The sequence below is a fragment of the Elephas maximus genome, chromosome 23 (assembly GCF_024166365.1).
Source record: "Elephas maximus indicus isolate mEleMax1 chromosome 23, mEleMax1 primary haplotype, whole genome shotgun sequence".
Lineage (NCBI taxonomy): Eukaryota > Metazoa > Chordata > Mammalia > Proboscidea > Elephantidae > Elephas > Elephas maximus.
The window spans coordinates 56,948,112-56,972,425 of NC_064841.1; the positions used below are offsets into that span (position 1 = coordinate 56,948,112).

At 40.0% G+C, this 24,314-nt stretch overlaps 1 protein-coding gene across 1 annotated transcript in view; it reads left to right on the forward strand.

Moving 5' to 3' along the window:
• Positions 1–24,314, forward strand: part of ATP8A2 (ATPase phospholipid transporting 8A2) — a 705,555-nt gene that overhangs the window by 245,568 nt on the left and 435,673 nt on the right. The window contains exon 14 of the mRNA XM_049867411.1: positions 23,679–23,767. Coding sequence (XP_049723368.1) covers positions 23,679–23,767 — 89 coding nt within the window. The remainder of the gene's footprint in view (positions 1–23,678; positions 23,768–24,314) is intronic.

Below are 24,314 nucleotides of genomic sequence, written 5' to 3' on the forward strand. Positions count from 1 at the left end.
ATTCTCTAAGCTTGTGTTTATCTGTAAATGTTTTAATTTCACTTTCATATTTGAGAGAGAGTTTTGCTGGATATATGATCCTTGGCTGGCAATTTTTCTCCTTCAGTGCTGTATATAGGTCATCCCATTGCCTTCTTGACTGCATAGTTTCTGCTCAGTAGTCTGAACTTATTCTTACTGATTCTCCTTTGTAGGAGACCTTTCTTTTATCCCTGGCTGCTTTTAAAATTTTCTCTTTATCTTTAGTTTTGGAAAGATTGATGATAATATGTCTTGGTGATTTTCTTTTTGGATCAATCTTATATGGGGTTCGATGAGCATCTTGGATAGATATCCTTTTGTCTTTCATGATGTCAGGGAAGTTTTCTGCCAACAGATCTTCAACTATTCTCTGTATTTTCTGTTATCCCTCCCTGTTCTGGAACTCCAATCACACACAAGTTATTCTTCTTGATGGAGTCCCACATGATTCTTAGGGTTTCTTCATTTTTTTTTAATCCTTTTATCTGATTTTTCTTCAACTATATTGGTGTCAATTGCCTTATCCTCCAACTCCTCCACACTGCATTCCAGTTGCTCGATTCTGCTCCTCTGACTTCCTATCGAGTTGTCTAATTCTGTAATTTCATTGTTAATGTTTTGGATTTCTGAATGCTGTCTCTCTATGGATTGTTGCAACATATTTATTTTTCCACTATGTTCTTGAATAATCTTTTTGATTTCTTCAACTGCTTTATCAGTGTGTTCCTTGGCTTTTCCTGTAGATTGCCTTGTTTCATTTCTGAGGTCATCCCTGATGTCTTGAAGCATTCTGTAAATTAGTTTTTTATATTCTGCATCTGGCAATTCCAGGATTGTATCTTCATTTGGGAAAGATTTTGATTCTTTAATTTGGGGAGTTGTAGAAGCAATCATGGTCTGCTTCTTTATGTGGTTTGATATCGACTGCTGTCTCCGAGCCATCTATAAAATATTGTAATGATTTATTTTATATTTGCTCACTGAGTCTTATCTTGTTTTGTTTTCTTTCAATATACGTAGATGGGCTACTAGACTGCGCTGTCTTGATTGTTGTAGCCTTTGAATCACTTATGTCCTATTACTGGGTGGTTTGGGCTGTTGCCAGATATATGAGCCTAAGAGTCCATTCACTATTCTTGAGTAGAATCTGATTTTGGGTCACCAAGTGTGTGGTGTAGACTGTCACCTATTCACTTAGAGGAGTAGTGGTGATAGTTGTGTGCACCAGATTCTAGTAGCAGCAGGGGGTCATGCTCCGGGGGGGCAGGATGCTGACATCGTTTCCCCAAGTACCAGTGAGGTAGGTGTGTCTCTATTCCTAAAGCACTTTGGTGGGTGGGCTCTGCAGCTGTACCTTAGGCACCCAATGCATGTACCTCTACAGATTGGTAGGTGTCACTATCCTCAGACCCCTATGCAAGGAGGCTAGGTGGTTTAGGTGGAGCTTCAGCCCTCAGTTCCCCATTGTGGGTCAGTGAGGGCTCTGTTTAAAAGGTAGAGATATCAGACCTGGGCAACTTGTCTTTCCAGTAATCTGCTAAAACAACTACAGTCAGATCCCTATCAGAATTGCCTTTGTATTATAATAGCCACCTTGTTCCCTGTAGGGATGAAAGCCCAAGACTGTGGATCTCATATGCTTGGCTGGAGCTGCTTCTGTATTTTTAGTCCAATTTCGGGAAGTCAGGGAAGGATTTTTGGTCCCTGGGTTTTTTGTAGCTGCTTCTCTCAGGCCAGGAGAATGGGTTAGGAAAAGACAAAAAAAAAAAAAAAAAAAAAAACCACAGAGCACTTCACACTCTGGCCCAGGAAATTCCAATGTTAAGGAAGCTGCCTGGGAAGGGGAGGAGAGGGATCAGATAGATAGGAGAGAGTAGCACCCAGGAATATAGACAAAGTTACTTATCTTGCTTGGTGATGACTGTTTTATCTGAGATTCCCGAGGGGTGTGTAGCCTGTGTGCATTGGCTGGGTTGAGATTGCCTCTGAGGGTCAGGCCTATGTCCTGTGCTTGTGCTGTCTCAGAAGCTGTGGTCAGTTCCTCTGCTCCCAGTCTAAAGCCCAGCGCCAAGGTTCCCCGGCTGGGATGCCGCACTCCAGGCTCCAAAACCAGTGGCTGCCTCCTGGTGACTTCTCCTCCTGTCAGCCGCACACTGCGCTGCCTGCGTGCACTGGCTGGGTTTCCCTTGAGGTCGCTTCTGGGGGCTAGGGCTGTGTCCCATGTTTGCACCGTCTCAGGATGTCGTGCTCAGCTCCCCTGTGCCCAGTCCAAAGCCTGGTGCCAAGGTTTTCTGACTGGGACACTAGCTCCATGCTCCGAAAACAGTCGCTGCTTCCCCATGGTTGCTCGTTCTCTCGTTAGCCACATCAGTGTGCAGCCTGCTTGTGCTGGCTGAGTCTCTGTCACTCAGGTCAACTCTTTAGATCTGTGTTTGATGGTCAAGGTTCGTAGATTGTCATGTATGTGATCGATTCACTTGTTTTTCTGAGTCTTTGTTGCAAGAGGGATCCAAGGTAGCTTCTACCTAGTCAGCCATCTTGGCCCAGCCCCCTGAAAAAGCATTTTTAAACTATGGGTTTATGATATAAGAAAACTTCCTTGTTCTCAATTTCACTCAGATTAAGTGATATTTAAAAAAAAATTTTTCTGCAGTGATTGGTTCAGCCCATGTTGGTCAAGAGCAAATACGATACTTCTCTGATCTTGGGTAGATTTTTAGACAAAGGAAAAATAGTTCTCACAAACGGTTAAGTGCTCGGCTGCTAACCAAAAGTTGGCAGGTCAATCCCACTCAGTGGCTCCTTAGGAGAAAGACCTGGCAATCTGTTCCCATAAAGATTACATCCTAGAAAATCCTATGGGACAGTTCTAGTCTGTCATATGGGGTTGCTATGAATTGAAAATCACTTGATGGAATTCAACACACACACAATTAATATAACCATCTAGATGGTAGACACAAAATTTCACGGGAATAATGCTACTGTTAACTTGAGCCTCTAACTCAATTAATTCATATGGATCCAAAATCAATTCAAGTGAAATACCCAGAAGGTGCAAAAGAATTTAGTGATTTACCAACAATTCTCATTTGAATAAAATGATTTAGAAACTAAATGAAGAAAAAAACAAAATAAAAACTAAAATCCACATAAATGTGAGGAGATGTGAACATGAGTATGCAGGACCTGGACAGCACACACCAGAGGATATAACCTAAAATGAGCTATGGCTAAGCTTTTCAGATATCAAGGTGAGAAACTTGTGGAGGCTGACTTGAAAAGCACATGGATGTGTTAACTCTTTCACATGTTGTGGATTTTGTCTCCGGAATATGCAGGGAACCAGAGACTGACATGTTTGGGCCTCATGGTGCTCTTTAAACTTTTACCCCAACACCCTCATTGCCCCTACTGAGTTGGGCTTTGCCATTATGCCTTTATTTTACAGGGACCGTACTGTAGGAAATTACATCTCTCGAATGTACTGCAGTCAAAGATTATAATTCCGTTTTATACATGTTTATCATTTAAACCTCCCAACAACCTTATGAAGGTGCTATATCCTTATTTTATAGGTGCCAGGGTTGCTATGAGTCAGAATCGACTCGACAGCACTCGGTTTGGTTTGGTTTGGTTTATGTCCTTCTTTTATAGGTGAGGACATGCGTAACTTACCCAGGATACTTGGGTAGTGAATGATAGACTGGGGACTCCAAATTGTCTGACCAAATCTGTTGTCGTGCTTTCCTGTCTTGTGTAGTAATGTTGTGGAGCGCTGCCTTCCCCCATTTCCTTCCTCAGTTTCCCCTATGTGAACATGCAGGTGAGATAGTTTATGCTGGCCTCAGGGTTAGAAAACATCTCCTAAGGAGGCAGGCCCCCACATGTCTGTCAGTTTGTTATACTGTGGGGGTTTGCTTGTTGCTGTGGTGCTGGAAATTGTACTGGTATTCGAATGCCAGCAGGGTAACCCATGGTGGACAGGTTTTGCTGAGCTCCCAGACTAAGACAGAGTAGGAAGGAGAACCTGGTGGTCTACTTCTGAAAAGAATTTGCCAGTGAAATGAATACCAGCAGAACATTGTCTGATACAGTGCCAGAAGAGGAGCCCTTCAGGTTAGAAGGCACTCAGAATATGACTGGGGAAGAGCTGCCTCCTCAAAGTAGAGTTGACCTTAATGATGTGGATGGAGTTAAGCTTTCAGGACCGTCATTTGCTAATGTGGCAGGACTCAAAATGAGAAGAAACAGCTGCAAACATCCATTAAAAATATGAACCTGGAATTATGAAGTATGAATCTAGGAAAATTGGAAATCATCAAAAATAAAATGGAATGCATGAACATCGATATCCTAGGCATTAGTGAGCTGAAATAGACTGGTATTGGCCATTTCAAATTGGACAATCATATGGTCTACTATGCTGGGACTGACAACTTGAAGAGGAATAGTGTTACATCCACTGTCAAAAGGAACATTTCAAGATCTATCCTGAAGTACAGCACTGTAAGTGATAGGATAATATCCATACGCCTACAAGGAAGACCAGTTAATACGACTTTTATTCAAATTTACGCACCAACCACTAAGGCTAAAGATGAAGAAATTGAAGATTTTTACCAAATTCTATGGTCTGAAATCGAATGAACATGCAATCAGGATGCATTGATAATTACTGGTGATTTGAATGTGAAGGTTGGAAAACCAAGAAGGATTGGTAGTTGGAAAACATGGCCTTGGTGATAGAAATGATGCCAGAGATGGCATGATGGAATTTTGCAAGACCAAAAACTTCTACATTGCAAATGCCTTTTTTTACCAACATAAATGGCAACTATACAAATGGACCTCGCCAGAAGGAATACACAGGAATGAAATTGACTGCATCTGTGGAAAGAGACAATGGAAAAGCTCAATATCATCATTCAGAACAAGGCCAGGGGCCAACTGTGGAACAGACCATCAATCGCTCCTATGCAAGTGCAGGTTGAAACTGAAGAAAATTAGAACAATTTGATGAGAGCCAAAGTATAACCTTGAGCATATCCCACCTGAATTTAGAGACCATCTCAAGAGTAGATTTGATGTGTTGAACACTAATGACCAAAGACCAGATGAATTGTGGAATGACATCAAGGGCATCATACAAGAAGAAAGCAAGAGGTAATTAAAAACACAGGAAAGAAAGAAGTGACCAAAATGGATGTCAGAGGAGGCCCTGAAAGTTGTTCTTGAACATCGAGTAGCTAAAGTGAAAGGAAGAAATGATGAAGTAAAAGAGCTGAACAGATGATTTCAAAGGGCGGCTCTAGAAGACAAAGTAAAGTATTATAATGACATGCGCACAGACCTGGAGATAGAAAACCAAAAGGGAAGAGCACACCCGGCATTTCTCGAGCTGGAAAAACTGAAGAAAAACGTGAAGCCTCGAGTTGCAATATTGAAGGATTCTACGGGGAAAATACTAAATGACACAGGAAGCATCAAAAGAAGATGGAAGGAATACACAGAGTCACTGCACCAAAAAAGAATTGGTCTATGTTCAACCATTTCAGAAGGTAGCATATGATTAAGAATCAAAGGTACTGATGGAAGACGTTCAAGCTGCCCTGAAAGCATTGGTGAAAAACAAGGCTCCAGGAATTGATGGCATACTACTTGAGATGTTTCAGCAAACGGATGCAGCACTGGAAGTGCTCACTCATCTATTGCAAGAAATTTGGAAGACAGCTACCTGGCCAACTGACTGGAAGACATCCATATTTATGCCTATTCCCAAGAAAGGTGATCCAACTGAAATGCGGAAATTATTGAACAATATCATTAATGTCACATGGAAGTAAAATTTTGCTGAAGATCATTCAAAAGTGGCTGTAGCAGTTTACTGAGAAGGAACTGCCAGAAATTCAAGCTGGATTCAGACGAGGATGTGGAACCAGGGATATCATTGCTGATGTCAGGTAGATCCTAGCTGAAAGCAGAAACTACTGGCAAGATGTTTACCCGTGTTTTATTGACTATGCAAAGGTATTTGACTGTGTGGATCATAAAAATTATGGATAACATTGTGAAGAATGGGAATTCCAGAACACTTAATTGTGCTCATGAGGAACCTTTACGTAGATCAAGAGGCAGTCATTCAAACAGAACAAGGGGATACTGCATGGTTTACAGTCAGGAAAGGTGTTGTATCCTTTCATCATAACTATTCAATCTGTGTGCTAAGCAAATAATCCAAGGAGCTGGACTATATGAAGAAGAACAGGGCATCAGGATTGGACGAAGACTCATTAACAACCTGTGGTATACAGATGACACAACCTTGCTTTCTGAAAGTGAAGAGGACTTGAAGCACTTACTGATAAAGATCAAAGACCACAGCTTTCAGTATGGATTACACCTTAACATAAAGAAAACAAAAATCTTCACAACTGGACCCATGAGCAACATCATGATTAAACGGAGAAAAGATTGAAGTTGTCAGGGATTTTGTTTTACTTGGATCCACGATTAACATCCATGGAAGCAGCAGTCAAGAAGTCAAAAGATGCATTGCATTAGGCAAATCTACTGCAAAAGACCTCTTTAAAGTGTTGAATACCAAAGATGTCACCTTGAGGAATAAGGAGTCAAGCCATGGTGTTTTCAGTTGCCTCATCAGCGTGTGAAAGCTGGACGATGAATGAGGAAGACTGATGAACAATTGATGCCTTTGAATTGCGGTGTTGGTGAAGAATATTGAATATACTGTGGACTGCCAAAAGAATGAATAAATCTGGCTTGGAAGAAGTATGACCAGAGCGCTCCTTGGAAACAAGGATGGTGAGACTATGTGTCACGTACTTTGGACATGTTGTCAGGAGGAATCAGTCCCTGGAGAAGGTCGTCATGCTTGGTAAAGCAGAGTGTCAGTGAAAAAGAGGAAGACTCTAAATAAGATGGATTGACTTAGTGGCTCCAACAATAGACTTAAGCATAACAATGATTGTGAGGATGACACAGGACCGGGCAATGTTTCGTTCTGTTGTATGTAGGGTCACTGTGAGCCGGAATTGACAACACCTAACAACACCACCACCACCACGGAGGTAGTCTTCCTTTCTTTCCTTTTCATCCCCTCAAGGATAAAGTGAATTCTGCAGTTGTTTTATAGTCTTTTTGTGTTTATTGCCAGAAAGTTAAGGTTCAGATCTGTGGACCAATTTTTGTAATAAAATAGAACCTTTTAGACAAATATGCAGTTGATTCTGTTCCTTTGATATTATTTTTCAAATCTTTATAGAGTTTATAGCAAATTTTTCTTTTTTCTTGAATTGTATATATTCATATTAAAAAACGAAACCAAACCCAGTGTTGTCGAGTTAATTCTGACTCATAGTGACTGTACAGAGCAGGGTAGCACTGCCCCATATGGTTTCCAAGGAGTGACTGATGGATTCAAACTGCTGACATTTTGCTTAGCAACCAAGCTCTTAACCACTGCCCCACCAGGGCTGAGTCTATTCATATAAGCACTCTTAAATTCTTAATTTGACAAAGTGTATTAAGGGAAACATGCTTCATACATGCTTGGCTTGGTGTACAAAACCTCCTCAGTGAGACCTACGTCTCAAAAGGCCTCCCAATTTTCCACCCCGCGGTCTAGCCACACAGACCTATGTATTGTGCCCAGATTTCTTTTTTGTTCTCTCTCTTTTTTTAAATTGTGCTTTAGGTGAAAGTTCACAGAGCAAATTAGTTTCTCATTTAACAGCTAATGGACAGATTATTTGGTGACATTGGTTGCCAACCCTGCGGTGTGTCAACACTCTCCCCTTCGCCACCCCTGGTTCCCTATTTCTGTTGATTCAGTTATTTTGTCACTTCCTGCCTTCTCATCTTTGCTTTTGGGCTAGTGTGCCCATTAGTCTTACATACATGACTGAACTATGAAGCATGTTCCTAACGTATGTTATTGTTTTGTCCTATTAAAAAACAAAAAAACCTGTTGCTGTCGAGTTGATTGTGACTCATAGAGACCCTATAGGACACAGCAGAACTGTCCCACAGGGGGTTTCCAAGGAGTGCCTGGTGGAATCGAACTGCTGACCTTTTGGTTAACAGCCATAGCTCTTAACCACCATGCCATCAGGGTTTCCATTTACCTGATAGACGCATCTAATCTTTGGCTGAAGAGTGAACCTCAAGAGAGGCTTCAGTACTGAGTATCGGGGGGCCATACTTTTGGGATTTTTCCAGTCTCTGTAAACCAGCAAGTCTGATCTTTTTTTTTTTTTTTTTTTGTACTTTAGATGAAGGTTTATAGAGCAAACTAGTTTCTTATTAACATATTGTTTTGTGACATTGGTTGCCGATCCCACAACATGTCTATACTCTCCTCTTCTCAACCTTGAGTTCCCCATTACCAGTTTTTCTGCCCCCTCCTGCCTTCTCATCCTTTCCCCTGGGCTGATGTGCCCATTTAGTCTCCTTTTGTGTTGTGGGCCTGTCTAATGTTTGGCTGAACCTCAGGAGTGACTTCATTACTGAGCTATAAGGGTGTCTGGAGGCCATACTCTCAGGGTTTCTTCAGTCTCTGACAGACCAGTAAGTCTGTTTTTGTGTGTGTGTGTGTGTGTCTGAGTTAGAATTTTGTTTTACATTTTTCTCCAGCTCTGTCTGGGATCCTCAATTGTGATCCCTTTCCGAGCAGATGGTGGTGGTAGACAGGCACCATCTAGTTGTTCTGGGCTCAGTCTGGTAGAGATTGTGATAGTTGTGGTCCATTAGTCTTTGGGACTAATGTTCCCCTTGTGTCTTTGGTTTTCTTCATTCTCCTTTACTCCAGCCAGGATGAGACCAGTAGATGGGTGCTCACAGGCTTTTAAGACCCCAGATGATACTTACCAGGATCGGGTGTAGATCATTTTCTTTTCCAATTTATTTATTTATTTTTTGTTGTGCTTTAAGTGAAAGTTTATAGTTCAAGTTAGTTTCTTATACAAAAATTTATACACACCTTGTTATATGACCCTAGTTGTTTTCCCTGTAATGTGACAGCACACTCCTCCTTTGTACCCTGTATTTCCTGTGTCCATTCAACCAGCTTCTGTCCCTTTCTGCCTTCTCATCTCGCCTCCGGAGAGGAACTGCCCATTGTCTCCTGTATCTACTTGCGCTAAGAAGCACTGTCTTCACAAGTATCATTTTATGTCTTATAATCGATTCTAATCTTTGTCTGAAGGATTGGCTTCAGGAATGGTTTCAGTTCTGGGCTAACAGAGAGTCCAGGGGCCATGTCTTCCGGGGTCCTTCCAGTCTCAATCAGACCATTAAGTCTGATCTTTTTACTAGAATTTGAGTTCTGCACCCCACGTTTCTCCTGCTCCGTCAGGGACTCTATTGTGTTCCCTGTCAGGTCAGTCATTGGTGGTAGCCAGGCACCATCTAGTACTCCTCAGGCTGATGGAGTCTCTGGTTTATGTGGTCCTTTCTGTCTCTTGGGCTAATATTTTCCTTGTGCCTTCATTCTCCTTTGCTCCAGCTGGGTTGGGACCAATTGATGCATCTTAGATGGCCACTCGCTAGCTTTTAAGACCCCAGATGCCATGCACCAACGTGGGATGCAGAACATGTTCTTAATAAACTTTGTTCTGCCAATTGACCTAGATGTCCCCGAAACCATGGTCCCCAGACCCCTGCCTCTGCTACTCTATCCCTTGAAATGTTTGGTTGTATTCTAGGAACTTCTTAGCTTTTGGTTTAGTCCAGTTGTGCTGACTTCCCCTGTATTGCGTTTTGTCCTTCCCTTCACCTAAGATAGTTCTTGTGTACTATCTAGTTTTTTTTCCTCTCTCCCTCCCTTACCACCCTCATAACCATCAAAGAATGTTTTCTTCTGTGTTTAAGCCTTTTCTTGAGTACTTATTATAGTGGTCTCATACAATATTTGTCCTTTTGTGACTAATTTCACTCAGCATAATGCCTTCCAGATTCATCCACGTTTTGAGATGTTTTGTGGATTCATCATTGTTATTTATCGTTGCATAGTATTCCATTGTGTGACTATACCATAATTTGTTTATCCATTCTTATGTTGATGGGCACCTAGATTGTTTCCATCGTTTTGCTATTGTGAACAGTGCTGCAGTGAACATGGGTGTGCATATATCTATTCGTGTGATGGCTCTTATTTCTCTAGGATATATTCCAAAGAGTGGGATTGCTGGATCGTATGGCACTTCTATTTCTAGCCTTTTAAGGAAGCTCCAAGTCAATTTCCAAAGTGGTTGTACCATTTTACATTCCCACCAGCAGTGTGTAGTATTCCAGTCTCTCCACAACCTCTCCAACATTTATTATTTTGTGTTTTTTGGATTAATGCCAGCCTTGTTGGGGTGACGTGGTATCTCATTGTAGTTTTGATTTGCATGTCTCAAAAAAAAATTTTTTTTTTTTTTTTTTTAGTGACTAATGATCGTGAGCATTTCCTCATGTGTCTGTTAGCTGCCTGAATGTCCTCCGTGGTAAAGTGCCTGTTCGTGTTCTTTACCCATTTTTTAATTAGGCTATTTGTTGTTGAGGTTTTGCAGTATTTTCAGATTTTAAGGATTTGTTGTTGAGGTTTTGCAGTATTTTCAGATTTTAAGGATTAGATGCTGATTGGATTTGTCAGAGCCGAAAATTTTTTCCCAGTCTGTAGCTTGTCTTTTTACACTTTTGATGAAGTCTTTTGATGAGCATAATTGTTTGAATTTTGGGTGCTCCCAGTTGTCTAGTTTCTATTCTGGTGTTTGTGCATTGTTAGTAATGTTTCATGTACTGTGTATGCCAGGTATTAGGGCTCCTAGCATTGTCCCTATTTTTTCTTCCGTGATCTTTATCATTTTAGATTTTTTATTTAGGGTTTTGATCGATTTTGAGTTAGTTTTTTTGCATGGTGTGAGGTATGGGTCTTGTTTCTTTCTTTTTTTTTTGCAGATGGACATCTAGTTATGCCAGCACCGTTTGTTAAAGAGACTGTCTTTTCCCCAATTAATGGACTTTGGGCCTTGGTCAAATATCAGCTGCTCATGTTGTTGTTGTTAGGTGCTGTCGAGTTGGTTCCAACTCATATGTACAACAGAACGAGACACTGCCCGGTTCTGAGCCATCCTTACAATCCTTGTTATGCTTGAGCTCATTGTTGTAGCCACTGTGTCAGTCCACCTCGTTGAGGGTCTTCCTTTTTCCGCTGACCCTGTGCTCTGCCAAGCATGATGTCCTTCTCCAGGGACTGATCCCTCCTGAAAACATGTCCAAAGTATGTAAGACACAGTCTCGTCATCCTTGCCTCTAAGGAGCATTCTGGCTGTACTTCTTCTAAGACAGATTTGTTCATTCTTTTGGCAGTCTATGGTATATTCAATATTCTTTGCCAACACCACAATTCAAAGGCGTCAATTTTTCTTCGGTCTTCCCCATTCATTGTCCAGCTTTCATATGCATATGATGCAGTTGGAAATACCATGGGTTGGGTCAGGCGCACCTCCATCTTCAAGGTGACGTCTTTGCTCTTCAGCACTTTAAAGAGGTCCTTTGCAGCAGATTTACCCAATGCAATGTGTCTTTTGATTTCTTGACTGCTGCTTCCATAGCTGTTCATTGTGGATCCAAGTAAAATGAAATCCTTGACAACTTCAATCTTTCCTCCATTTATCATGATGTTGCTCATTGGTCCAGTTGTGAGGATTTTTGTTTTCTTTATGTTGAGGTGCAATCCGTACTGAAGGCTGTGGTCTTTGATCTTCATTAGTAAGTGCTTCAAGTCCTCTTCACTTCCAGAAAGCAAGGTTGTGTCATCTGTATATCCCAGGTTGTTAACGAGTCTTCCTCCAATCCTGATGCCCCGTTCTTCTTCATATAGTCCAGCTTCTTGGATTATTAGCTCATCATACAGATGGAATAGGTATGGTGAAAGAATACTACCCTGACGCACACCTTTCCTGACTTTAAACCAATCACTATCCCCTTGTTCTGTCTGAACAACTGCCTTTTCATCTACGTAAAGGTTCCTCATGAGCACAAGTAAGTGTTCTGGAATTCCCATTTTTTACAACGTTATCCATAATTTGTTATGATCCACAGAGTCGAATACCTTTGCATAGTCAATAAAACACAGGTAAACAGCTGCTCATAGGTAGATAAATTTATGTCTGGATTCTCAATTCCGCCCAGTTGATCTGTGTATCTGTTGTTGTACCAGTACCAGGCTGTTTTGACTACTGTGGTGGTATAACAGGTTCTAAAATCAGGTAGTGTTAGGCCTCCCACTTTGTTGTTCTTTTTTGGCAATGTTTTACTTATCTTCCCTTTCCTTACGAAGTTAGTAGTTGTTTCCCCATCTCATTAAAGAATGCCATTTGGATTGGGATTGCATTTTATCTGTAGATTGCTTTGGGTAGAGTAGAAACTTTCACAATGTTGAGTCTTCCTTTCTATAACCAAGGTATGTTTTTCAACTTATGTAGATCTCTTTTGATTTCTTGCAGTAGTAACTTGTAGTTTTCTTGGTATAGGTCTTTTTTTTTATTAAGTATTTTTTATCATGCTTTAAGTGAAAGTTTAAAAATCATGTCAGTCTCTTATACAAAAATTTATATACACCGTACTATATACTCCTAATTGCTCTCCCCTTTAATGAGACACCACACTCCTTCTCTCCACTCTCTCTCTTCATGTCCATTTGGCCAGCTTCTGACCCCCTCTGCCCTCTCATCACCCCTCCAGACAGGAGACGTCAACATAGTCTTATGTGTCTACTTGATCCAAGAAGCTCGTTCTTTACCAGTATCATTTTCCATCCCATAGTCCTGTCTGAACAGTTGGCTTTGGGAATGATTCCTGTCTTGGGCTAACAGAAGGTCTGGGGACCACGACCTCCGGAGTCCTTCTAGTATCAGTGTGACTATTAAGTCTGGTCTTTTTATGAGAATTTGGGGTCTGCATCCCACTGCTCTCTTGCTCCCTCAGGGATTCTCTGTTGTGTTCCCTGTCAGGGCAGTCATCCGTTGTCGCTGGGCACCATCTAATTCTTATGGTCTCACACTGATGTAGTCTCTGGTTTATGTGGCCCTTTCTGTCTCTTGGGCTCATAATTACCTTGTATCTTTGGTGTTCTTCATTATTCCTTCTTCCTGGTGGGTTGAGACCTAATGATGCATCTTAGATGGCTGTTTGCTAGCGTTTAAGACCCCAGATGCCACTCTCCAAAGTGGGATGCAGAATGTTTTCATAATAGATTTTATTATGCCAATTGACTTAGATGTCTCCTGAAACCATGGTCCCCAAACCCCTGCCTCTGCTACACTGAACATCGAAGTGTTCAGTTCATTAAGGAAACTGCTTTGCTTTTGGTTTAGTTCAGTTGTGTTGATCTCTCCTGTATTGTGTGTTGTGTTTCCTTTCACCTAAAATAGTTCTTATCTGCTAATTAGTGAAAACCCTTCTCCTTCCCTCCCCCATCTTGTAACCATCAAAGAATATTTTCTTCTCAGTTTAAACTATTTCTCCAGTTCTTATAATAGTGATCTTATACAATATTTGTCCTTTTGCAACTGACTAATTTCACTCAGTGTAATGTCTTCCGGATTCCTCCATGTTATGAAATGTTTCATGGATTCATAGTTGTTCTTTATCGATGCGTAGTATTCCATTGTGTGAATATACCATAATTTATTTATCCATTCACCTGTTGATGGACACCTTGGTTGCTTCTGTCTTTTTGCTATTGTATCAGTGCTGCAGTGAACATGGGTGTGCATATATCTGTTTGTGTAAAGGCTTTTATTTCTCTAGGATATGTTCCGAGAAGTGGGATTACTGGATCGTATAGTAGTTCTATTTCTAGTTTTTCAAGGAAGCGCCAAGTCGATTTCCAAGATGCTTGTACCATTTTACATTCCTGCCAGCAGTGTCTAAGTGTTCCAGTCTCTCCACAACCTCTCCAACATTTATTATTTTGTGTTTTTGGATTAATTTCTGCCTTGTTGGAGTGAGATGGAATCTCATTGTAGTTTTGATTTGCATTTTTCTAATGGCTAATGATCGTGAGCATTTCCTCATGTGTCTGTTAGCTACCTTTTGGCCATTTTTTAATTGGGTTATTTGTCTTTTTGTAGTTGAGTTTTTGTAGTATCGGAGATTTTAGAGATCTGATGCTGATCGGAAATGTTATAGCTAAAAACTTTTTCCCAGTGTGTAGGTTGTCTTTTTAGTCTTTTGGTGAAGTCTTTGGATGAGCATAGGTGTTTGATTTTTAGGCGCTCCCAGTTGTCTGGTTTCTCTTCTGCATTCTTAGTAATGTTTTGTATATCGTTTATGTCATGCGTTAGGGCTCCTAGCATTGTCCCGATTTTTTTTTTTTTTTCGTTTTAAATTTTATATTTAGGTCTTCGATCTATTTTGAGTTCGTTTTTGTGCATGGAGTGAGGTATGGGTCTTGTTTCATTTTTTTGCAGATGGATATCCAGTTATGCCAGCACAGTTTGTTAAAAAGACTCTCTTTTCACCAGTTAACTGGCTTTGGGCCTTTGTCAAATATCAGCTGCTTATATGTGCATGAATTTATGTCTGGATTCTCAATTCTGTTCCGTTGGACTATGTACCAGGCTGTTTTGACTACTGTGGCGGTATAATAGGTTCTAAAATCAGGTAGAGTGAGGCCTCCCACTTTGTACTTCTTTCTCAGTAATGCTTTACTTGTCTGGGGCCTCTTTCCCTTCCATATGAGGTTGGTGATTTGTTTCTCCATCTCATTAAAAAAATGTCATTGGAGTTTGGATCAGAATTGTATTGTATCTGTAGATGGCTTTTGGTACAAGAGACATTTTTACAGTATTAAGACTTCCTTTATGCATGAGCAAGGTATGTTTTTCCACTTATGTAGGTCTCTTTTGGTTTCCTGCAGAAGCGTTTTGTAGTTTTCTTTGTATAAGTCTTTTACATCTCTGGTAAGATTTATTCCTGAGTATTTTATCTTCTTGGGAGCTACTGTAAATGGTATTGATTTGGTGCTTTCCTCTTCGATGTTCTTTTTGTTGGTGTAGAGGCATCCAACTGATTTCTGTATGTTTATTTTGTATCCAGATACTCTGCTGAACTCTTTTATTAGTTTCAGTAGGTTTCTTGAGGATTCCTTAGGGTTTTCTGTGTATGAGATCATGTCATCTGCAAATAGAGATACTTTTACTTCTTCCTTGCCAATTTCGATGCACTTTTTTCTTTATCTAGCCTAATTGCTCTGGCTAGGACCTCCAGCACAATGCTGAATAAGAGTGGTGATAAAAGGCATGCTTGTCTGGTTCCTGATCTCAAGGGGAATGCTTTCAGACTCTCTCCATTTAGAATGATGCTGGCGGTTGGCTTTGTATACATGCTCTTTATTATGATGAGAAATTTTCCTTGTAGTCCTATTTTGCTGAGAGTTTTTATCATGAATGGGTGTTGGACTTTGTCAAATGCCTTTTCTGCATCAATTGATAAAATCATGTGACTCTTTTGTTTTATTTATATGATGGATTACATTGATAGTTCTTCTAATGTTGAACCATTCCTGCATACCTGGTATGAATCCCACTTGGTCATGGTGAATTATTTTTTTGATATGTTGTTGAATTCTATTGGCTAGAATTTTGTTGAGGATTTTTGCATCTACATTCGTGAGGGATATAGGTCTATAATTTTCTTTTCTTGTGGTGTCTTTACCTGGTTTTGGTATCACGGATATGCTGGCTTCATAGAATGAATTTGGGAGTATTCCATCCTGTTCTATGCTCTGAAATACCTTTAGTAGTAGTGGTGTTAACTCTTCACTGAAAGTTTGGTAGAACTCTGCAGTGACGCCGTCTAGGCCAGGGCTTCTTTTCGTTGGAGTTTTTTGATTACCCTTTCAATCTCTTCTTTTATTATGAGGGTTTTTAGTTGTTCTACCTCTGTTTGTGTTACTTTATGTAGGTAGTATGTTTCTAGGAATTTATCCTTTTCTTCCATGTTTTCAAATTTGTTAGAGTACAATTTTTCATAGTAATCTAATACGATTATTTTAATTTCATTTGGCTCTGTTGTAATATTGCCCATCTCATTTCTTATTCGGGTTATTTGTTTCCTCCCCTGTTTTTCTTTTGTCAGTTTGGCCAATGGTTGATGAATTTTGTTGATTTTTTCAAAGAACCAGCTTTGGTCTTGTTAATTCTTTCAACAGTTTTTCTGTTTTCTATTTCATTTAGTTCTGCTCTAACTTTTGTTATTTGTTTTCTTCTTGAGCCTGAGGGGTTCTTTTGTTGCTCTCTATTTGTTCAAGTTGTAGGGATACTTCTGTGATTTTGGCCCTTTCTTCTTTTTGTATGTGTGCGTTTATTGATATAAATTGACCTCTGAGCACTGCTTTACCTGTGTCCTAAAGGTTCTGACAGGAAGTGTTTTCAATCTCGTTGGATTCTCTGAATTTCTTTATTCCATCCTTAATGCCTTCTATAATATGGTCTTTTTTGAGCAGGATATTGTTCAGTTTCCAAGTGTTTGATTTCTTTTCCCTGCTTTTTCTGTTATTGATTTCTGTTTTTTGGCCTTATGGTCAGAGAAGATGCTTTGTAATATTTCAGTGTTTTGGATTCTGCTAAGGCTTGCTTTATCACCTAATATGTGGTCTATTCTAGAGAATGTTCCGTATGCACTAGAAAAGAAAATTTGCTTGGCTACTATTGGGTAGAGTGTTCTGTATATGTCTATGAGGTCAAGTTGGTTGATTGTGGCATTTATATTTTCTGTGTTTTTATTGAGCTTCTTTCTGGATGTCCTGTCCACAGAAATTGGTATGTTGAAGTCTCCTACTATTATTGTGGAGCTGTCTATCTCACTTTTCAATGCTGATGGAGTTTGTTTTATGTATCTTGCAGCCCTGTCAGTGGGTGCATAAGTATTTAATATGGTTATGTCTTCTTGGTGTATTGTCCCTTTAATCATTATATTGTGTCCTCCCTTATCCTTTGTGGTGGATTTAACTTTAAAGTCTATTTTGTCAGGAATTAATATTATCAGTCCTGCCCTTTTTTGATTGTTGTTTGCTTGATATATTTTTTTCCCATCCTTTGAGTTTTAGTTTGTTTGTGTCTCTAAGTCTAAGGTTTGTCTCTTGTAGGCAGCATATCAGTGGATCGTGTTTTTCAATCCATTCTGCCACTCTCTGTCTCTTCATTGGTGCATTTAGTCGATTTGCATTCAGCGTATTTATGGATAGGTATGTATTTAGTGCCATCATTTTGATGTTTTTTTTTTTGTGTGTGTTATGGACTGTTTCTTTTTCCTACTTAATTTTATGTGCTGAGCCGATTATCTTTATATGTTGTCCTTTCCTCATGTTCCTTGTTGATTTTGTTTCGCTGAGTCTGTATTTTTTTCTTGTATTTTATTTTGATGAGTAGGATAGTTTGTCTCGTTTGTGGTTACCTTATTATTTATCCCTATTTTTCTAAATTTAAACCTAACTCTTACTTCTTTGTATCGCCTTATCTTCCTCTCCATATGGAAGATCTATGACTACATTTTTTTAGTCCCTCTTTATTGTTTTAATGTTGTCTTCTTTTGCATAATAGCATTGTTTTTACCCTGTTTCGAGCATTTTTTTATCTTGATTTATTTTTGGGATTTCCCTTTCTGAGTTGACTTCTGATTGCCCAGTGTTCTAGTCTTCAGTTGATACATGATATTATTGATTTTCTAACTAAAGAACTCTCTTTAGTATTTCTTGTAGTTTTGGTTTGGTTTTTACAAATTCCCTAAACTTCTGTTTACCTGGAAATGTCTTAATTTCACCTTCATATTTGAGAGACATTTTTGCTGGATGCAAGATTCTTGGCTGGCAATTGTTTTCTTTCAATTTTTTATATAAGTTCTCCCTTTGCCTTCTTGCCTGCATGGTTTCTGCCAAGTAGTCCGAGCTTATTCTTACTGACTCTCCTTTGTAAGTGACTTTTCATTTATCCCTAGCTGCTCTTAAAATTCTCTCTTTATCTTTGGCTTTGGCAAGTTTGATTATAATACATCTTTGTGACTTTCTTTTGAAATGTACCTTATGTGGAGTTCAGTGAGCATCTTGGATAGATATCTTCTCGTCTTTCACTATATCAGGGAAGTTTTTTGCCAACAAATCTTCAACAATTCTCTCTGTATTCTCTATTATCCCTCCCTATTCTGGTGCTCCAATCACTTGTAGGTTATTTCTCTTGATAGGGTCCCATGTGATTCTTAAGTTTTCTTCTTTTTTTAAAATTCTTTTATTTGATGTTTTTTCAAATATATTAGTGCCAAGTCAGGCACTCCTTGGCAACTCTGTGGGGCAGTTCTACCCTGTCCTATAGGGTTGCCATGAGTTGGAATTGACTCGACGGCACTAGGCTTTTTTTAAGTGCTTTATCTTCAAGTTCAGAAATTCTGCCTTCCACTTGCTCAATTCTGCTCCTCTGACTTTCTACTGAGTTGTCTACTTCTGTAATTTTATTGTTGATCTTCTGAATTTCTGATTGCTGTCTGTCTATGGATTTTTCCAGCTTATTAAATTTTTCATTATGTTCCTGAATAATCTTTTTAATTTCTTAGTTGCTTTATCTGTGTGTTCCTTGGCTTGTTCTGCATATTACCTCATTTCCTTCCTGATGTCTTGAAGGGTTCTGTATGTTGATCTTTTGTATTCTGCCTCTGGTAATTTCAGGAATGCACTTTCATCTTGAAGATCCCTTGATTCTTTGTTTTGAGAGCTTGTTGAGGTGATCATTCTCTGTTTCTTTATGTGACTTGATATTGACTGTTGTCTCCGAACCATCTATAAGTTATTGTATTGGTTTATTTCATGTTTGCTTACCGCATCTTGCTTTTTTTGTTTGTTTGTTTTGATATACCCAAGTGTGTTGCTTGAGTGAGCTAGCTTGATTATTTTAGCCTTTGGATCTCTGACATCCTGTCCCCACGTGGCTAGAGCCATTTTCAGGTATATCCGTCTAGGAGTCCATTCACTTTTTCTGTATGAATTCAGCTTAGGTGTCTAGGTAGCTGATCATCAAGTGTATGGTGCGGGCTCTGTCCCATATTCTTAGAGGGGCAGGGGTGATTGGTTTAGGTGCCATTGTCTGGTTGCAGCAGGGGGTCACAATCTGGACAAGACAGAGGGCTGAGAATCATCCCCCTTGTGTCTCTGAGGAAAGCGTGTCCCTGTTCCCTAGAGCGTACAGGTGGGCAGGTTCTGCCCACGGACCATGTGCATCTGGTGTTCTTTGGTTGTAAGGAGTGGGAGGTACCAGTTATCCTTGGACCTGTGTTGTGGGTGGCTGGGTGACCTGAGTGGAGCCACCAGTCCTTAGGCCCTTGATGTGGGTAGGTGAGGGCACTGTTTAATAGGCAAATTAATGCAAAACATCAAACACCCGCCTCTCCGCAGCACAGTTGAAACAGTTGGAGTCTGCCAACAAGGGCCTGTTCTCCTGAAATAGGCCTACAGAGGTCCATGCAGACGAGAAAGGTACTCAAATTCCACGGACCGTTTATGCCTGAAAAGGAGTTGCTTCTGTCCTGAGCTCCCCCGGTTAGAGGACTTGGCAAATTACCTTTTCCCCCAATTGCAAATTTATTCCTTCTCCAAGGCCAGGAGGATGGCTCTAGGCACTCACTGGGGCCTATCTGAGGCCCAGGGAAATCAGCCACTGAAGCCGGCTTGGGAGCGGGGGATGGGGGTGTGGAAGAATATACACAAGTACTTAGCTTTTTTCGAGAGCGCCGTTATAACCTGGTTCTGGAGGTGTGAGTAGGCTGTGTGGCTGGCTGCTTCTCCCTGAGGAAAATGTGGCCAAATGCTAGTACCAGCCCTCCACTGTTGCTCCCAGGAATGGTGCCTGAGGGCTCCCCGTGATTCAGGTCTGGTAACTCCTCTCCACTTCTGAACCGTCTCTTCCTCCTCCTGCCCCTAAGTCCATTTTTGAAGCTTGCCTTTGATGTTCAGGGCTCCTAGCTTGTCATAAATATACTCGTTTCACTTGTTTTTTCGGGTCTTTGTTGTAAGAGTGCTCACTGGAAACATCTGTCTATTTCGCTGTCTTGGCTGCACCTCTAGTTTAAGAAAGTTTTAAAAGTCAAAGATGTCACTTTGATGAATAAGGTGCACCTGTTCCAAGCCTTGATCTTTTCAGTCACGTCATATGCATATGAAATTTGGAGAGTGAGAAAGGAAGACAGAAGAATTGGTGCATTTGCACTGTGTTGTTGGTGAATAATATTGAGTATCCACTGCACTTCCAAAAGAACAAACAGTTCAGTCTTAGAAGAAATACAACCAGAATGCTCCTGAGAAACGAGGATGGAGAGACTTCAGCTTGCTTACTTTGGACACCTCATCAGGAAAGAAGATCACTAAAAAAGAACATCATGTTTGGTTAATAGAGGGTCAGCAAAAGTGAAAGAAACTCTCAGTGAGATGGATTGACACAATGGCCACAATGATGCACTCAAACACACCAATAGTCATGAAGATGGTGCTGCTCTAAGCAGCTTTTTGATAAGGTTGCTGTGAAGTGGAGCCGACTCAACAACAAAATAGTACCCAGTGCCACGGAGCATGCCTTGGAGTTTTATTCCTCTATTTTTTTTCTTTGGTTCTCTTGTCCCATCTTCCTAGAGTGGCCTTGTCATCTCCCTTGTCTTTCTTGTAAAATCCTTCCCATACAAGAATCAGTGTGTACTTGGTACATATGAGACTAAATTTGTCTCATGTTGAACTGCCTTACAGGGAATTACTTTGGGTGGCCTTTCTAGCTGTGCTCTTTGTGACTCCCACAAAATGATTGGTTGGGACTATGTAAATAAAGTGTTTGTGGCCCACAAAATGGGATTGAGCAGTCTGCTAATAATGCAAATAGGATGCATAGAATGCTTGTGGGGGTGGGACCATGCAAATAAGGTGTATGGAACCCTACTGAGGGGATTGGTCAGTTTTGCCACTTGGCTAGGCTTAAAGTGAGCCAATCCCAGAAGTGAAGGGGGGACCTCAATACCACCAAGAAGAATTGGGAGTGGAGCATGTCCTTTGGACCCAGGGTCCCTGTACCAAGAACTTTCTAGACCCAGGATACAGAGAGAGAGGTGTAACACCAGAGATGGCATGAGATGGTGAGAAACAGCAGGAGAGAAATGATGGCAGCAGAACCAGGAGATTGAAGTGAAGCAGTGCAATGGGCTTTCTGTCCCATGGAGAGAGATGGCTACAGTGGGTATGCTGACCCGTGGAGCGAGAAAGTTGAGCACCTTTGGGCAGGAGGCTTGCTGATGGAATGGGGTGCCTCTAGGCACTTGTTCGTAGAGCAAAAAAGCTGTAACACTTGCCTGATCAGGGTGGAGACCAGGCCGAGGGGTACAAGATGACCTAAGGGGCCGAGAGCCCAGAGAGAGTCTTGCTTACAGGCACAGCTGAGAAGCTGTACTGATCGAAGAACTGTATCCTGGGTGTTCCTGATCCTGAATTATAACCTGTTACTTCACTAGTAAATGCCATAACTATGAGTATGGTCTGTGAGTTCTGTTTGGCCATTGCAATGAATTTTTCGATCCAATAGAGAAGTAGTGAGTGAGGTGGTGGGGGAGAGGGACAGCTCATATCAAAATTGGTAAAAAGGGTAGAGAGACAGGAAGTATGTATGACCTCCACTTCATAGGCATCAGCCTTGGGCTAATGATCTTGATTCTTTCTCCTCCCCTTGTGAAGTTAAATGAGAAGGTCTGGTGCCACCATACCATTTTTACACGAACCCTTCTCCAGTCTTATAGGCAATTTATACCTCTTCTATGTTCCTGTACAGTCTTCTAAACACAAATCTAGTAAAATGAGGCATATGATAGTGATGTAATGCCCTTTTCCTCTTTAGACTTTAGATCCTAATTACAGATTTTGGGGAAGTTTTTATGGGGAGGTAGTTTTGAATTGGAACTTGAAGAATAAGATAAAATTTAATAGGCAGAGTGATATCAAATCTTGAAATTTTTAATGATAAATTTTTCAGTTTTTAGTACTTTGATGCAGTCTTTTAAATGTTTTTTAAGAGGGCAGAAGAAAACACTGCTTATTAAAAGGCAGATTCTACTGAATTCCTTATACCTGTAGACTTACTGCTTATGAATCTTACAGTTAAAACATTAATCACCTGCGTTGTTGTTGTTAGGTGCTGTTGAGGTGATTTTTAACTCATAGCAGCCCCATGTGACAGAGTAGAACTGCCCCATAAGGTTTGCAAAGCTGTAATCTTTATGGGAGCAGATTACCAGGCCTTTCTCTTGAAGAGCTGCTTGGTGGGTTCAGTCCATTAACTTTTTGGTTAAGTCTTATCTATTTCACCACCAGGGCTCCTTAATTACCCATAGTATACTAATTTTACATTTCTATGTAATATTTCACTCCATTAGGAACTTTAATAATCTTTTCTTGAAGGCTCTTTGGATGAAATTGAAAAACAATTTCAGTGTATTTGCTTGTATTATATCCATCAGAAAGCACAGAGAAAACAATTCATGTCATTAATTCCTCTTCTAAAAAACAGTAGAACACTGCCTTTCTAGAACAGTTGATATCCCTGGACTACAACTACATCTAGCACTTGGTAACAATCATGACCCCTCTTTAGAAAACCGTGGAGAAACTAGACTTTTTACTGGAGACAGTTCTCAGTTAATTACATCCCCTCACCAATCTATCACATAATTTCTTGGAACGTTAAATATAGAATGATATTACATAGCTTCCGGTCAAATCCTTTTATTTTATAGATATGGAAACTGAGGTCAAGAAGGATGAAATGACTTTTCCAGAGTCCGCGTAACTAGTGTCCAGAGCCTGAACTGGACTATCTCCTGTCTTGTGGTCCTGTGTTACTTTCCCACTTCCCCGTTACGTTTCTGACTCCAGAGGATGTAATTTGCACACCATCTCTGCATCTGTAGTATGTCTCTTTTACATTCAGTTGAACATGCCAAGATGGTTTGCTTTTTCCTCTGCTCCAGTAATGGCTGTTTCCACTTTGTGTATTGGAAGGTTTGTGCAATAAATCTGTAAGATGTTGTAACTCGTAAAGTAGTATAACCTATAGCAATTCATGCCATCTTCATGTACAACTCAATTGTGACAGTGACTGAGAAGCTTCAAGCTTTGTTCTGTACCATCTGAGGATATGCCTCCTTAATCCAATTTTAAGGCCGAGACTTAAGAAATTTTTGAAGATTGCCAAAGTTTTTTTAGCTTTTTACCTAGTCATATAGGACAGAATACTGTATAAGACCACAGAAATGTCCTGAAGGTAAATGTGTGTCATTGAGATGCCTTATGGTAGGACTTGTTGCTATGCTTATAAATCTAAAATGATGCCATGGCCGTTACTGACGCTTCCTTTGTTCATTTCCACATAAGTCGATGCTAGAATTGGTTATGGGGAAGGGTTTCTAAGTGGTCCAAGCACTGAAATGCAATTGGTACTGATTTGCTTGCTTTAAGGAAATTGACCATTTTAAATTAATATAGCTTTTGAAACACAGAGAAGGAAAGAACTTAACCATTGATCTTTACATTGTATTACATTTTTGATGTATGTTTCTTCTTTTCTTTGATTTAGGTGAAATATTTATTTTCTGACAAAACTGGAACTCTTACATGCAATATCATGAACTTTAAGAAGTGCAGCATTGCAGGGGTAACCTACGGGTGAGTGTCTTTATTGCCTATTGAAAAATTCATTTTTATTCTTCCAACAAAACAAGTTTATTCTTAGCTATTTAGTCAAATACTTTGAATTCCTGATATTTTGAAAGGATATTTATTAGAGATTTAAATATGTAGTTATTATTGAATGTGTTTGAAATATAAGGGTCTCAAATGAAACTTTGAACAACTCTAAAAGGTGATTTTTTTCTGCCAGTGTTAATTTAGACGTCCAAGGGAATAAAATAAATAAGTTTATATTTGAGTAAGTTAGTTTATAAACAAGTGAGTTTATATTTCTAATTTAGTTATAAAAATTCTTTACTCATGTAAGAAATCTTGGCCGCTAAATTGTTTGTGCTCAATTACGAACCGAAAGGTTGGCAGTTCAAAACCACCTAGTGATGCCCTGAAAGAAAGGCTTGGTGATCTGTTTCCATAAAGATTACAGCCAAGAAAACCCTGTGGAGCAGTTCTACTCTGTAACACATGGGGTTACAGTGAACAGAACTGACTCAATGGTAATACCTTATTTTTACTCAAGTAATGT